This window comes from Pleuronectes platessa, chromosome 21 (genome assembly GCF_947347685.1).
Source record: "Pleuronectes platessa chromosome 21, fPlePla1.1, whole genome shotgun sequence".
Lineage (NCBI taxonomy): Eukaryota > Metazoa > Chordata > Actinopteri > Pleuronectiformes > Pleuronectidae > Pleuronectes > Pleuronectes platessa.
The window spans coordinates 5,601,682-5,617,684 of NC_070646.1; the positions used below are offsets into that span (position 1 = coordinate 5,601,682).

General features: G+C 42.5%; 2 protein-coding genes across 5 annotated transcripts; one reads left to right on the forward strand and one right to left on the reverse strand.

Annotated features, from left to right (window-relative positions):
* Positions 1 to 636: 636 nt before the first annotated feature.
* LOC128426302 (serine/threonine-protein kinase tousled-like 2) lies at positions 637 to 10,777 on the forward strand. Of its 3 annotated transcripts, none has more exons than XM_053413118.1 (21): positions 637 to 1,204; positions 2,200 to 2,294; positions 3,499 to 3,570; positions 4,134 to 4,206; positions 4,376 to 4,413; positions 4,638 to 4,730; positions 5,494 to 5,601; positions 6,047 to 6,139; positions 6,408 to 6,518; positions 6,645 to 6,781; positions 6,872 to 7,024; positions 7,421 to 7,487; positions 7,583 to 7,680; positions 7,798 to 7,879; positions 8,083 to 8,174; positions 8,285 to 8,374; positions 8,525 to 8,694; positions 8,907 to 9,045; positions 9,136 to 9,247; positions 9,332 to 9,439; positions 9,593 to 10,777. In XM_053413118.1, the coding sequence occupies exons 2-21, from the start codon at positions 2,202 to 2,204 to the stop codon at positions 9,740 to 9,742; spliced, it is 2,079 nt and encodes a 692-aa protein (XP_053269093.1). In that variant the 5' UTR covers positions 637 to 1,204; positions 2,200 to 2,201; the 3' UTR covers positions 9,743 to 10,777. The 3 variants fall into 3 exon arrangements, with proteins under 3 accessions (XP_053269093.1, XP_053269092.1, XP_053269094.1); XM_053413117.1 differs by having other exon boundaries at positions 638 to 1,125; XM_053413119.1 differs by lacking the exon at positions 4,638 to 4,730 and having other exon boundaries at positions 641 to 1,125.
* Positions 10,778 to 11,192: 415 nt separating this feature from the next.
* becn1 (beclin 1, autophagy related) lies at positions 11,193 to 15,904 on the reverse strand. 2 transcript variants are annotated; one of them, XM_053413121.1, is made up of 12 exons: positions 15,651 to 15,904; positions 15,442 to 15,574; positions 15,261 to 15,325; positions 14,545 to 14,603; positions 14,356 to 14,446; positions 14,104 to 14,240; positions 13,790 to 13,984; positions 13,550 to 13,696; positions 13,248 to 13,397; positions 12,982 to 13,042; positions 12,731 to 12,873; positions 11,193 to 12,013 (listed from the first exon to the last, which is right to left on the reverse strand). In XM_053413121.1, exons 2-12 carry the CDS (start codon positions 15,566 to 15,568, stop codon positions 11,845 to 11,847), a joined length of 1,344 nt encoding a protein of 447 aa, XP_053269096.1. In that variant the 5' UTR covers positions 15,569 to 15,574; positions 15,651 to 15,904; the 3' UTR covers positions 11,193 to 11,844. The 2 variants fall into 2 exon arrangements, with proteins under 2 accessions (XP_053269096.1, XP_053269095.1); XM_053413120.1 differs by having other exon boundaries at positions 15,735 to 15,895.
* Between the last annotated feature and the right edge of the window lie 99 nt (positions 15,905 to 16,003).

Sequence of the window (16,003 nt, forward strand, 5' to 3'; positions counted from 1 at the left end):
CCAGACAGTCCAGACAGACCGTCTAGACAGACAGAAAGTCTAGACAGACAGACAGTCCAGACAGACAGTCCAGACAGACAGTCCAGACAGTCTAGACAGAGAGTCTAGACAGACAGACAGTCCAGACAGTCTAGACAGACAGACAGACAGTCAGACCGTCTAGACAGACAGCCTGTATAGACAGACAGTCTAGACAGACAGACCAGACAGTCTAGACAGACAGACAGTCAGACCGTCTAGACAGACAGACCGTCTAGACGGTCAGTCTGACTAGATGGTCTGTCTAGCGTGCCGCGGAACAATGGTTGAACAGACAGACAGACAGACAGACAGACAGACAGACAGATAGATAGATAGATAGATAGATCATCTTACACTACTTCAGGGCCGGCCCTGCCAATGTTGGCAATGTTGGATATCAGAGATGAAAACATAACCTCCTTAGCAGAGGTAATAAAACCTCCACACATTTAACAATTTTTATGTATTGTTTTTAAATTTACATAGTATAACATATTGTGCAATGAATAGGTGGTTGAAGTCCTGCCAACACTCAGGGGCCCCTTGAACCCCGAGGCCCCTGAGTGTTGACCGAGCCTCTCCTCTGTGATCTGGTTTACATGATCTGGTTTAAGTGGCGCATTGGGAGGCATCACTTATATCTCTGGAGCCCCGTGGCCCTGCTGCAGGGGGCTATTATCATTTATTAACCATTAAGTGATGGACTGTAACGAAGGGGCTGCGCTCGTCCTCCCGGTGCGATCATTATGACACCGGAGGGACCGAGGGAGGCAGAGATGTGACAACATCCGTCAGAGCGGCTTCAGAGCGTCGGCACCTCCCGGTCCGCTCCTCACAGGAGCACCGCGGCGCCCGAGGAAACCCCCAGGATCAGGGCCTCCTGTCCGGATGACATCCGCAGAGCCGCCCTGCGTAGCTAGCATTCGGCTAAGCTAACAGATGTCTTCGTTGCATTAGATATATATCTGCAGATGGGAAAATTGACAAGTCTATTTGAGGCGCGTGGAGCCGGGGGCCGTTAAGGGGGTTTGTTGTCACTGGATGTCCGGACATCAGCGTCTCTGGGACAGCGAGTGACGGTGAAATCGGCCGAAGCTCCTCCAGGTGAGACTTCCACTGCGGCCAATGCTAACGCTAGCTTCCTTGCTACATAGCTAGCTACTCGGGGTAACCTACTGTGCAGGTATTTACTAACCTACAACACATTAACTGCTAACAACAACTGAAACTTCAACTTTTAATCGATTAATAACAACTCAACTCAGCGTGGGAGCGTCCTCGAGGTTTTCATGAGTATGTTGACGTTTGCTAATGTTAACTAGCTAATTAAGGTTAGCTAAGTTTGGCAAATGTTGCTTCAGTCAATGATCATAATAAAAACTCGCTTTCCCTTCTGTCAGCGGCAATCAACTCATTTCAGGGGAAACATCTGTTAACTCGAATAAATCTGGGTTTGGTCACTTCAGTTAAAATTAAGCTAAATATCCTTTCTAGTGAGGCATCGTTTCCGGACCACCATTATTTTCGATAAAGTTGACAGGTTTATATATAAAAGAACTATATGACTTAAGACAACCGAGGCAAAAAGAGGATGTTCATGATGATTATAGTTTTTAAGTAACTGTCATGTGTGGGAGTCGTCTGTCATCAGATGAATCAATCAATAATTGATCGATACCCTGAGGGGAACTGATGGTTAAAGGAAGTCGTGCACAGACATTTAATGATCTCACCACCATTTAAAACCAGAGGAGAATTGAAAACATTACTGTTTGACACTTGACACTTCTATGCTTGTAAGTTCAATTAAGTTTAAATATGTAATGTAACGATGATGATACTGGGAACCAGTAATGTCTAAAGTCAGTGGATCTCCTTATTCTCCAGCTAATGAACATGGGATAGTTTAATATGTACATTTATAGACACCCCTATACATTTACCAGAATTAGGGTCTGGGGAATATATCCTATGATGTATTTTTAAAACAAATTCCTGTTATTTTTCTTTTATGCAATCAGATTGTGGTTTTTAAAAGAATTAAGTTATACAAGGGATATTCAACATCTTGTCCTATATGCTGAATGAGAAACATACCTTCACAGTATTCCCTGTTGTGGCAGTAAACTAATACAGCTTGTCCACATGAGCTCATTCAGGGTTTGTGTCTCTCTTTAGGCATGATGGAAGGACTCCATAGTCAGGCTATAAGCCTGGACCCACGCAAGCAGGAACTGCTTGAGGCCCGCTTCACTGGAGTCGGTGTGGCCAAGGTGGGCATGTTTATCTCCGCCAATCTCTGTTTGTCTGTTTGTTTGTTTGTCTGTTTGTTGTTTGTTTGTCCTTCTGTCCGCAGGATTATACAAAAACGACTGAACTTATTTGCGGCCCAGGATAAACCCTCTAACTTTTGAAGCAGATCAAGGAATTCATCTTTTTGTAACATTTTTTTGAATTTCTCAGGGAAAAATCCTGAAATTTGAATTAATAAAACCAGGCATATTTAAAGGCCTGACATATACAAGTGTGTGCAATGTGGTGCAGCTTGATTTAATTGAATGGGGCTTCTGTAAGTACAGATTGTTTCTGCAGATGTTACTTCAAATATTAAACTAATGAGAGTTCAGTTGAAGTCATTTTTATGTCGATATAAAAGTTGCAGCTATACCTATGTACATACATACATATTCTAAAATAAGCTTGGAGCTTTCCTGCAGGCTAACGACACCCAACTCCACTGTTGTATGGGAGTGAATGCAAATGTGTGCAGTCGGTCGGTTCTCTCAAGGCTTCTAAATCTTTCAAAATCAATTACTGGTGCTCTGTGTTCAGGAGTTTCCCTCTTTGGAATGATCCTGTCTTCCTGAACTTAAACCTAGACAAGAAGAGCTCTGTTTCAGCTGACATGGGAGCTGGCCAACTGCTTTGTTGAGCGACACTGAAATGGCACCGCAGCTGAAGCTCACAGCGCTGGCTGAGCACTGCAATGCAACCCTGCTGTTGAACTGGGTATTACTGCGTGCGGGGGCCCATTTGAGAAAATGGCCACCCCTGAGAAAGCAATCACTATCACTCATGACCTGCACTGAGCTCAGTGATGAATTCTCAGGCCAGTCCACTGTGGTATTAGAGAGCAAATGATTTAACGCCTTGTGTATGTTGCAATACAGTGAATGATGTATTTTATAGTTCCATTGGAGACAGTGCAATGATTATATATAGTGTATGTGTGACCTTGACAGAAACAGAAAGCCGACAGGCCGTAAAAACATTAGCCTCCTGCACCTGTTAGTCAGTTTCCTCCTCGTCTCATGTGATTGTGTATGTCATGAAGTAGCGTTTTTCAATCTGCTACAAACATTCCCATTTCTTTCAAGTAGGTCTCTTTCCAGATTTACTCTCAAGCATCTCCTAGCGTAAGTATTACCTGATTAATCCAACAGTTCTCGTGTGTCTGCTCTGTTTATCTATTTCCAGAGTTCAGCCAACAGTGAATCATCAAACCAGTCTGTGTGCAGCGCGGGATCACTGAGTGATAAGGAACTGGAGGTGGGTTATGGGAAAGAGTCATTCAAAATGACTTTGCTCTTTATATTCAGGTCTTTTTCACTATGTGCACACTTCCTGCCAGTCAGAGGTATTCCTAATGGTTGTTATGTTTTGTATCGTACACATATAGAGCATAGTAATACTTGCTAATATGAAGTGCAAATATACTATAAAATGATTCTCTTAACAAAGATTTAAATTTCACGGGTTCTCCAGGGGCCAAACATGCAGACTCCTCACAGAAAGATTCATGACTCAGTTTTGAGCTCATGACCATTTTCCTGGGTGGGGACGGCAAATAGCCATTAACAAACAAACATTTCACCTTGCGAATGGAAAAATGTGTCAGTAGGTGCATCACAGTTAATTAAATACTGAATACAAGATAGAAGCTGCTATCAATCTTATTAAAAATGGCTTGACATTTATGTTTAAAGTGCAATTATGTCCACAAAATTTCAAGATGTTATATTTCATATACCCATATCTTAATGTGATTCATGGAATACATTTATGGAGGTAAAATTTAATTATAACCCATGCTTCTTTTCCTCTCATGTCAGACACCAGAGAAGAAGACCAATGACCAGAGAAGCAGGAAGCGAAAAAGAGACATCTATGACAGCAACAGCCAGGGTAAGTTTGATCTATCTACCGAGGCAGAAGCATCTCAGTACTCAGGGTTGCACATTTGGATTAGGTCTGTTGTGGTTTGTGGTTTTCTTCTGCTCTCCTAAATATATAGCTTAATATCTAATTATTCCATTTTCTCACCCCTAATACCTGGCATGTTTTTTTTTTGCAGGAAAAGGAAGAGGACACAAAATGAGTGATTATTTTGAGGTGAGATTAAACTAAGTTGACATCATATGCCTCAGTCCTTTTTCATTTTGTGCTCTTGCCACCGTGTCGTGCACAGTTTCAAATCCCTCTCTGGCTTTTAGTGTGATGTCTCACCCTCATGTTCCCACTGTGCCACTGTGGTTCCTCATTAAGCTCTCTCTAAATAACAACTCTCTTTCTTTCTCTCCGTCTTGTTTCCACACTGTTCACTGCCCTGTGGCCAGTTTGCTGGTAGCAGTGGCTCTGGCAACAGTCCTGCCCGGGGCATCCCCATGCTGGTGCGCTCCTCTCCACAGCACTCACTGTCTAATCCTCTGGTGAGCACCAGTTTCCATCTCCATAGCTCTCTCTTGCTTTGGGCCCACCAGGTCTTGAGTCTTATGCCATTGTCAATTCATCTGCTGGTTATGTGGGTCGATTTAAATTGTTTTCTTCGCATTAGAGTTTGGGTATCTGACTGGAGCCCATCTGGTTAGGTTTCGGACAGGAATTTAGAAATGGGATCTGACCTGGTTTGGTCATGTTTTGATATTGGCAAAAAGAAAGATGCTATTGCTGACCGTGGGGATCATAATAATTTTTGATTAATCAGAATGAGCACGGTTTATTTAGCAGATCAGATTCTTTGGTTAATAGTTAGTTTAAGTAATCGGTTTTATGTGGAGTATTTTTTCAGAGATTTCTCTGAGGAAAGAGTGAATTTTCTTTCTGAAAGATGTAAAGGAATATTTACTTCATTCATGTCATTTCAAATCTCTTCCTGCATCAACATACATTGACTGAAAAGCACAGATTGTCCAGCAAGTTTACTGGAAATTAACTGTATGCAGTATCTTTTATTAACAGCACATATTGTAAAATAATCTCAGTTTTGACTCAGCAAAGGAATTATGTGTTTCTTGTAATGGACATTTACAATAGTCCATGTAATATTTCGGTTCTCTCTCTTAACTGCATCAGTATATTTGCGCCTTTTCTTTTTTGTCTCCTCAGTGACTTGATAACCCCCCCACGCTGTCTGAGTTATATAATAGTTATATTTTAGTCTGTGTCTTTTCTACCTTTCTCTTTCCCCCTTAGTTTCAGCATGGCAGTCCTTCCTCCACAGGCTCGGCCCACACAGACTCTTCATCCTGCAGCTCTGTCAAGACGGCCCCCTCACACTCCTGCACACACAAAGCCACACAGGTAACTGTCTGACTGACCTGGATCTCCACTAACTTTTAAAACTAACTTATCAGATTTTCCGTCATCATCAAGCAGCCTGGTTTTGCTTCGATCATTGGATCATTAACTAAGGGGTGAATTTGTATTTTCGCTCTAAAAAACAACCGATCACACCTTTTAGTTAAGTTTGACAAAACTTGCAGTGACGATGCAACTTCACACCTTGTCCAGACATTTATTAAATCACACTAGTTGGACAAGATGTGGATGCCCGAATTGAAGCTGTCTTTGCAAATTACTTTAATTGGCCTGATTAAAGGTCAAAATTTTGAATTCTCATCTTATTTCCATGACGGCCCCGTCTGATTTTGATAAAGTTAAAGTGTTTGTTTCTGCTCACTGGCCAAAAGGGCGTTTGCATCATTTCAGTGAACATTGCGTTGACTTCTTTTTGTCTCTTCCCCAGTCAGAACTGACGCTGCTGAAACTGGCAGCACTGGAGAGGAACAAGCACTCTGACCTGGAGCAGAAGGAGGAAAGGATAGACGACCTGCTGAGGGTGAGAAGAGAAAATATTTAAAATCCATCTTAAAAATCAGTTTTCAAACATTTGGATCAGTTTAAAGTGATGGCATGGTTGCAGCTTGTCATGAATGATGTGATTGCTAACTTTCAAATGCCATTGTGGTTTAAATGACATTTTGTCTAAATGTCAGCAGAGCAAACACACTCACACTGATAATTGCTGCGTCTCGTCAGTTTAAACACAAAAAGGTCTTGAATCCGTATGTGATAAGAATGAGATGTGACGATGTACGTTTTGGCAGGCGAACTGTGACTTGAGGCGGCAGGTCGATGAGCAGCAGAAGATGCTGGAGCGCTACAAAGAGCGACTCAACAAGTGTGTGACCATGAGCAAGAAGCTGCTGATTGAGAAGGTGGGTGTGTACACAAGGACTGTATGTCTCTGAAGCTGCTGGGGGATTGGGGATTTTAAAGCAGTGTTCAATTCTTTACGTTGAGTTGATTCAGAATGTGTTTTATTCATTCATGGTTTTGTGCAGTCAAAGCAGGAGAAGATGGCTTGCAGGGACAAGAGCATGCAGGACCGCCTGCGTCTGGGTCACTTCACTACCGTACGTCACGGAGCCTCCTTCACTGAACAGTGGACCGATGGATTCGCCTTCCAGAACCTCATCAAGTCAGCAGCGCAAATACGACACAACATGTTTGTATTTTGTCCGTTCTGTAAACAAGAACATTCACACTTGATTGTACTTTTGTGTTCTAGGCAACAAGAGAAGATCAACTCACAACGTGAGGAGATGGAGAGGCAGAGGAAGCTGCTGGGGAAGAGGAAACCGCCTTCCATGGCCCAGACGCCTCCACCCAACCTGGAACAGAGCAGAAGAAAGAGCAGGAGCAACGGCCAAGAGAATGAAACGTAAGATCACAAACAATAGCTCACATGGATCTGCCCAAAGATAACACTTAATTGTTCTTCATGTCCAGGAGGCAGCACTTCAGTCCTGGCTGACTGGTGTAGGCAGAGGAGGCCTCTGCTATCATGTATTTGTTTTTGGGAAACACTGACAATAAATCCTGAATAATTAATAGACAATTATTGTCAAGTTGTTTGTTCAATTTTGCCAGTTCAAACAATTGTGTTTATTGATTTCATATTTTTATAGTTTTAATTCAGAGAATAATAATGATTTTGACACTTCTGGCTTTATTTTCTCATATTCTCACATTAACACACCATCTAATAATTTGATGTAAATGTGTATCTTTCTGTATTTTTATTCTCACTGTCTATCTGCTACTGTATCCCTCACAGGCTGTCATTGGCAGAATATCATGAGCAAGAAGAGATTTTCAAACTCCGAATTGGTCATCTAAAAAAGGTACTGGCTTTATGCTTATGCCAGATTTCTGTTCTGTTGGGATTCCTGTCCACCACAGGATGAGGTATGTGACAGCTCTGTGTGTTTGTGTGTAGGAAGAAGCAGAGATCCAGTCCGAGCTGGAGCATTTGGAGCGAGTTAGAAACCTGCACATTCGGGAGCTGAAGAGAATCCACAATGAGGACAATTCACAGTGTGTATTATTATTATCTCTGTTGAACTTTCCTTACACATGTTCGGTACCATGCCTTTTTCAATTTGATGTTAAAACGAAAAGTGAAATAATGAAGCCCGTTGTCTTAACTTTTAGGTTTAAAGACCACCCGACGCTGAATGACAGATATCTGCTGTTATATTTACTTGGAAGAGGCGGCTTTAGTGAAGTTTTCAAGGTGAGAATGTGCCATTATTCGGCTTCTTTCTTTACAAGCACTGGTTCTAGTTTAGCAGGCGGACATCTTGTTTCCCTTTTGGTCTCGTTATCTCAACATTGCCTTGTCTATTAAACAGCTACTCTGCACATCTGGATGTATCTGTCCTCTTATAGTCTGCTTCTCCAACTCGCTTGTGTTGACATTTACATTTTCTGTTCCAGGCTTTTGATATAACAGAGCAAAGATATGTGGCCATTAAAATCCATCAACTCAACAAGAACTGGAGGGAGGAGAAGAAGGAAAACTACCACAAGTGAGTGTGTTTTGGAAATATTTTGTTTAAAAATACGTTTTGCAGCTTAAAATGTATTTATGATGTATTTAAAAAAATCAATCGGTGTTGACGCTGAATCATCTTTTCAGACACGCCTGTCGAGAGTACAGAATCCACAAAGAACTCGACCACCCGAGAATAGTCAAACTCTATGACTATTTCTCACTCGACACGGACTCGTAAGTACTTCGATCCCCAAAAAGTGGAATTAGGTGTGGTATTGTTATATGTAAGCCTGAATTTGGGTTTATCCTTTACATTATCTTCATGGCACACTTTTTTGATATACATATGTTTCAAATGTGTGGATGTGTGTTTGTCTCTGGCAGGTTCTGCACAGTGCTGGAGTACTGTGAAGGCAACGATCTGGATTTCTACTTGAAGCAGAACAAGCTGATGACGGAGAAGGAGGGCCGGTCCATCGTCATGCAGATCGTCAACGCTCTCAAGTACCTCAACCAGATCCGGCCACCCATCATCCACTATGACCTCAAGCCTGGTAGAGTCCCGGAGCTGTTAGCTTGTTGTTTTGAAAATTTTCGACCATCAGAATAGTTATCTGTGGCGTGTCACTTCTGAACAGATTCCTCCTGTGTCAAGAAAATTGAAATGTGATGCAGATTTTAATTTTAAACAAGTATAAACATCTGTGTGTTTGCATGAATTACAAGTTTGAGTGTTTGACGGCTCGTTTTCTGTTTCTGTGCGTAGGAAACATCCTGTTGGTTAACGGCACAGCATGCGGAGAGATTAAGATCACCGACTTCGGCCTGTCTAAGATCATGGATGACGACAGCTACAGCTCGGCAGATGGCATGGAGCTGACCTCACAAGGAGCAGGCACCTACTGGTACAGTGACACACATTCCGCTGTAACCTAGCTGTAAACAGGCAACCAGAGGATGTGTGATCGATCATGTTTTGATTGTGTGGTTTACAGGTACCTCCCTCCTGAATGTTTTGTGGTGGGCAAGGAGCCCCCCAAAATATCCAACAAGGTGGATGTGTGGTCACTTGGGGTCATCTTTTACCAGAGCTTATATGGACGCAAGGTAACCACGAATGTTCATCAGTAACAGGTGTTTTCTATTTATTTATTAACGGTCTGTTAACCACCTCCTGCTGACTTTTTCCAGCCGTTTGGTCATAACCAGTCGCAACAGGATATTCTTCAAGAAAACACCATTCTAAAAGCCACTGAGGTGCAGTTTCCTCCCAAACCGGTGGTCACCACAGAAGCAAAGGTGCAGTATCCTTTTCTATTCTTCTGCTTTAGACATGTACTGAACTCCAGAGAATCCCCTGAAGTTATCGGGAGAGATCATAATGAGCTGGGTATCAATGTAAAGTGTATTATCTTAAAACTTTTTTAAGACGTTATCAATTCCCCTTCATAGGCTTTTATCCGACGTTGCCTGGCTTATCACAAGGAGGATCGCGTGGACGTGCTGCAGTTGGCCAGTGACCCCTTTCTAATGCCCCACATTCGAAAAGCCCTGGGCAGCAGCGCACCTCTGGCTCCTCCTCTTCCCTCCACATCCGACTGAAGCGAGCTGAAAGAAACTGGAGTAAAACCCCAGTGAGGACAAAAGCTACGCAGCGGCATCGCACACTTGATGAAACTCATCCTTCGCTGTCTTGATGGCGAGGGAGTAGAGAGCATGATGGGACGGGGAGATCCTGTAGGTGTGAATGGAACCAAAATGATGGATGATGTGGTTATGTAGCAGTAAATGTGCCCACCACCATCGTCCAAGTGGTAAAAAAAAAATGAACGGCCAGTCTCTGGCTGTGGGCTCAATAGAACCCAAAGATTTGCCCATATGCATGCACTAACAAAAACTTTAGCTCATTTCGAGGGTCTTTCTAACGAGAGAAATAGTAAAAGCACCCAAAAAATTGCACAACAGACAGGCTGAGAAATACGCCATGTGTAGAAGATCACCTGCCTGTACTCTGGAAGGTTTAGAAGAAGCGTTAATGAAAGCTCATCCCATCCTGCTTGACATTCATCGTCTAAACTATTTGAGAACTATACGTGGAAACTATTTTTTCGAACTAGAGGTTTGGTTTCAGAGATGTTTCCCTTTAGGTTTGAACCTGGCACTTTTTTTAGGAAGGGCTCCGACAAGCGATGAGGAAGTGACTGATGACCAAAGTTTAAGGATGTTGTCGCGGCAGCATTAGAGATTCATGAATGAATTTATAGAGAAGAGGGATGATTCTGAAAAGAGCTACTGCTGTTGACCTATTTTAAAGAGATTTTACTGGATAACTGGAAGTCGGCTTATTATTTTGATTAAGTGAATATTTTTCCATGAAATTTACCCCTTCTAATGTTTCTGTTAACCTCAATTAAAGGGGGGGTGGGGGGCTGACTATGAGTGAGTGTTGTGATGAGAGGTTCGATTCAACAGAAATGATTATAAAACCATTAAAAACGATTGGTTTACTCCGTTGTGTGTTGATTCACTTTAGAAAACGTGAAGATGTCTTGTTAATCCTACGAAACATACTCAAATGAGTACAGACGTGTAACAGGGTTTCTGCAGGATCTTAAAATAAATCTGGTGGCATGCATAGTTGTAATCTCTGCATTCGTCTTTCTCAACAATACAGGTATTAGCAGGTTGTATTAAACTACAAACGAGTAATTTATAACTAATAAAACCCTAGTTGTATTTATCTCAGTACACTCGGCTCAGCTGTGGGAAGACTATATATACCGACTGTCTCCGTCCATAGTTTGAGATATTGTGGCATCCTCAGTTATGAGGGAGTGTAAAAAATTCTGGGACCGAGATATGTCTGTTGTTTTTAACTTGGGTCTTAAAGTTAATTAAGTTTAGTGTTAAAAAGTCTTCAATATTGTTGAAACCTGCAGAAACCCTGATTTGAAAAATGATTAACTATGTTGAGTGGTATCCCTTGATGCAGCTACTTCAATGAACATGTCAAATATGTCTAATTGCTAGAAAAATAAATCTCTTTACCAGATTTTTTTCCACAGCTTATGTTTATTAACTCAGGCCATTGAAATGATCCATCATTTTGAACACAGACATGTTCAGGTGGCGGTGCAGAGTAAGAACACAGGACTCGTATCAGTGCACCTCTAAATACAATAGTTAACCTGCCAAGTGTGTGTAACTGGAAAACGTGGCTAACGACAGTCGAGGTTAAACAAATACTGATGTACTTCTGTCAAATACTAAACAGTGTTCATTTAAAAATCTTTCCTTGATCATAACGATCACATCAAACTCATAGTTTACATCACTTGGGACAAAGAAAAACAACAGTGAATAAAATAGTGATTTCAAATATGTGCAGTGCAACAGGAGACCAAAGACAGCTTGAAGCGGAAAAAGTGGTGAGAATTTGGGAAATTGTTTCTTCTTGAGTACATTCTAGTCTGGAGAAGTGTGGAATATATAGATTTAAATGGCCTCATTTACCAACATGTAAAAACTTACAATCTGGACTGAAGACTTCTTTGTGTTCAATATCATTAAAAAGAAGTAACATTTATTTTTCTTTGACCGAAAATCCATTTAAGAACCAAAAGTAATCCATTAATCAGAGGGGAGGTGGGGGGGTGTACGGAAAAGCAAAACCCAACAACCCAAGGCATTCCAGTCCAGCAGGTTCATCTGTTGTAGAACTGCGAGGTGACCCAGGCCAGTCCCCACTTCAGGTTGGTGAGCATAAACTTCAACGCCTTCGTCCACTGCTCCTCCGAGTTAAACTGGGTTTTAATGGAGTAGGAGCCACCGCTGCCGCCTGTGTCCTCGATCTTCCCCTTCTCCACATCCATCCTGACGCATGAAAAGAAAAAAACACTAATTACAGCCATCACACGAGGCATTTTAGATACACTGGAGCCAATATCGTTATCAGACTATAAAACCATTGAGGGGACTTGAGTGTTAATACAGAGACTTTATCTCTGTCAATTGTATTACACCGATTTTGAACTCAGAAAATACAACCCCGGGCTTTGGAAGTCTGGTTCTTCATTTTATAGCTGTAATAATGGAAATTTAAGATCTTGATTACGTCTAAATCTGCCCAAATGTTCCGTGACCACTGGTCTGTGTTCACTAAATTTAATGAAAATCTGTTCAGACTGTGGCATTAAACACAGTGTTTGTCTTCAAGGTGCCGATAGAGAAAGGATCATAAGGTATTTAGAACCAAACAGGTGCATTTCTCCCTGCATCACAAGTTTACTCATTTACCCGACTTGCCCGTGTAGATTATAACACAGCTTACATCACACTCTGGTGCAAAGATTGGAGGAAGGTTCAAAAGTTCAAAATAGAAAGGGAACATGAATGTGGTCGGAACACACATGTTTTCTTTAAAACCCATTATTTGCCTCAATAGCCTATTTAGAGATGATCATTCTTCAGCCCCTTTAGAATAAGTTGAATTACATTTTCTAGTTTAATTACAGCTTCAACGACTGCAAAATATACTTGTTTATTAACACGAGGAAAAAGTAGGATATGCCAACATGACGTTGCTCTGACCTGTACGGGAGACAGAAGCCAGTGTCTCCCTTTTCCACCTCCTCTTTGAACTGCTGGACACAGTCCAGGAAGGCCACCATGGCATGGTCAAATTTATTGTCCCAGAAGAACCTCAGGCCACCTGAGCAGTACAGGGGAAGCTCCTGCGCAAACACAAGACAGAAAGAGGGGGTGAGAGATTGGATGGAGCCTGGAGGTGTGTTTAAAAAAGTGATGGGAGAGCTGGGATTGAGAATTCTGCATCATATTACCTTGGACTTGTCTGTCAGTGATTCTAAGTATGAGTGGTTTCCATATGGAACGAGACGATATCTGAAGAGAGACCATATTTTAGCTCATTGCATAAAAGCTAAACAAAAGTGTTGAGGCACCAACTAAACAACAGAAACCTCTTTTGAAATGTCAAAAGAAAAGACATTTAAACAATATTATTGCTCATATTATATGGAAACATGACTACTTGAGAAGACAAGCTTAGACAAAAAAACGACAAGCAACTTGGAGTGTGTGTGCATACCTCTGAAATCTCAACCCCATTTTGTTGGCGAGCGCGTGCAGCAGCAGCACCGTCTGTCCCCAGGCTGCGTTGATCTCGTTCCACTCCACAGGGACGCTGGGGAGTCGACCCAGTCGGAAGTTGTTGATGGTGCCAAACTGACCACTGTGCCTGGACGAGACAAGGAACAAACTATTCGCAATCGCACTCAGTAGGCTTTGTTTCACTTTTATCCAGGGGCCTGTGTTGAATATTTGTTAAGTCATGGTTGACTTGTGAAGAGAAAAACTTAAAATGTTGCTCTCCTGCGTGGTTGAATTTACCAAATGTGAAATGTAGCGTTGAAGACATTGGTCTTTTTCAGCCGATCCAGCTGAATCTGGCAGTAACGCATCTGGTTGTCGACACTCTTCAGCTCATCGTCCAGCTCCAGCTGCTGCCGTTTAAACTCGCTGTACTCCTTCTGGTACCTTTCAGAACAAAGCAGCAGAGACAGAGTCGCAGCTGTTAGGTGCTGTATCATCTCCCACTATTCCCCTCTGAAACCCAGCTCGGCCACTCACTGTAGCTCCTCTGTGTCCAGCTGCTGAGAGTGGATCCTGCTCTGGGCCAGGTCCTGGGCCACATTGGCCCTCTGCTCCTCCACCGCCTCCAGCTCCTGCACCAGGGCCTCCTCCTCCTCATCCAGCTGCTGCAGCTCCGACAGCAGGGTCTCCTCTTCCTCCACCTGCAGGTGTGACAGCAGCTCCAGACACTGCCTAAAAATACATTCAAATAGTGTGTTTTAATTCAAAAGTGAGGATTTAGCTAGTTAATCTGTTTGAGGCAGTGAGTACCAACATAATATCTGAAAAGTAATTAAATGTGTCTGACTAACTTGTAATTCTGGCATTCGTTCTCTGTGATGTTGAGCTGTGTGTCCAGGTGATCCAGCAAAGTGTCAGTGCATTCTTCACACAGCGGATGGTCCACATCCGTCTGACCCGACATTATATCAAACAGGTCGCTCGTCACCTGCGACACAAAACAGTAACTTTTTAGGTTCAGTCGTAGAGGCCACAGACACAAACATGAGCGGACCCCAACAAGAGGACTCCTCTTAAATCATTGGCAAACTTATTTCGCTGACCTTTAGCCTACGACTGAGATTCTCCATCGTGCCGCCATCAGATGCTTCTCCAATCAAGGTGAAGCTGTTGGCGCTCTCTGTGGACATCATACTGTAGAGCAAGATTCGGCAGTTCAGTCAGTTCTATAGAATACGTCGCATTTCAAAGTCAATCCATACCTCTGTTTCCTGAATGAAGTGGGTGCTCACCGTGCCGGAGGGATATATTTTCTCGAAACTCCATCTTGCTTGTTTTCTACAAAGGTCTCCTAGAAGAGAAATGTTGTTCCTGAGACTCAAATACACTGAAGGAAATGGAGAATGTTGAGTACTCAGTACAGTGGCAAGCTTAAGGCGCTTAAGATCTTTATATTCTAATCCATCACACCACATCATACCATAAATGATGGAGGGGCCTCTGATCAGTCCCACATTCATTTTGCAGCAGGAAAACCAGCTCAAACTCACAGCCAGAGTCATAAAGAACTATTATCAAACACAAGAGGGATAACAAGTCCTGCAGAAGATGACGTGGCCCCCACAGAGCCCGGATCTCAATTATTAACTATATGGAGTGTGTTTTGAATACGTTATTGCCCACTTGATGAAGCTAAGACGCACAACTGAGGTTATGTTGCCTTATCCTATATTTTAAAATAATTTCCCATGTGTATATATAGTTTTTGCAACTTGTGTGTATCAGTTATTTAACATTTTCCCAGAGATTAAAAAACAGGCATGAAAACAGAAGTGCAGAGGGTTGGTTGTTGGTCATGAGTGTACAAGAAGTTTTCAAACCTGATGTGTCTGTTGTTAGAGCAAATACATTTCTATAATTGTTAAATCAAATCCCTCCATGACATCCACACTTTATTCTAGTGCCAAAACCTTTCCACAAGGTGCTGAGTGCTTTCTGCTGAACCCACCTCTGGAACTGTCTCCCCCTCGCTGCTGTCAGCCTGTTTGCTGGGAGTCACTGTGACCAACGGAGCTGAGGAGGAGGATGAAGAGGAAGAAGAGGAGAGGGGACACAGATGAGTGACTTCATGGTCAGATGGAGCACTTTGGACGCCATGACACTACATCTTGATTGAGAGTACAGATTACCTATCAGCTCCTGGATAGTGACCCGATCGAGCACGTTGAAGGACGTGTCCAGCTTCAGGGGCTGACAGCAGCGCTGACACACGAAGCTCACCTGCATGGTTGTGCTCGACGACTTGGAGCCCTCCATCGACAGCTACAGGAAAACAAACACAACAAATAAAAACACGCAGTGAAGCCTGACAGCCCCTTTATCTGTTTCCTTCACAAACCTGTAGCTCGTTGGCTAGTTAGCAGCCGGAAGCTAAGGCTAACCGTACAGCTAGCTTGCTCGTAAAAACAAAACACAGACTCACTTCCGCTTGTGACAAATAAAAGCTAGTTCACTGTAATCCTCAGTCGTACATGACGAGAATTAGAGAACACTTCCAATGGAGTTAGCGAGACTGTGGCATTCTGCTCCTCGCGACTACCCCCCTCCACTTCCGTATTGTTGTTTACGTTTCCGCGTGATGTCAGAACCAAGGGAGATAATCGCATCCCACTTTTCCGTTTATGTTAATTCAAATTAAATTAATACCATTAAATTTGTCTGTTTCATTAGTTTCACCTATCGATATTATTT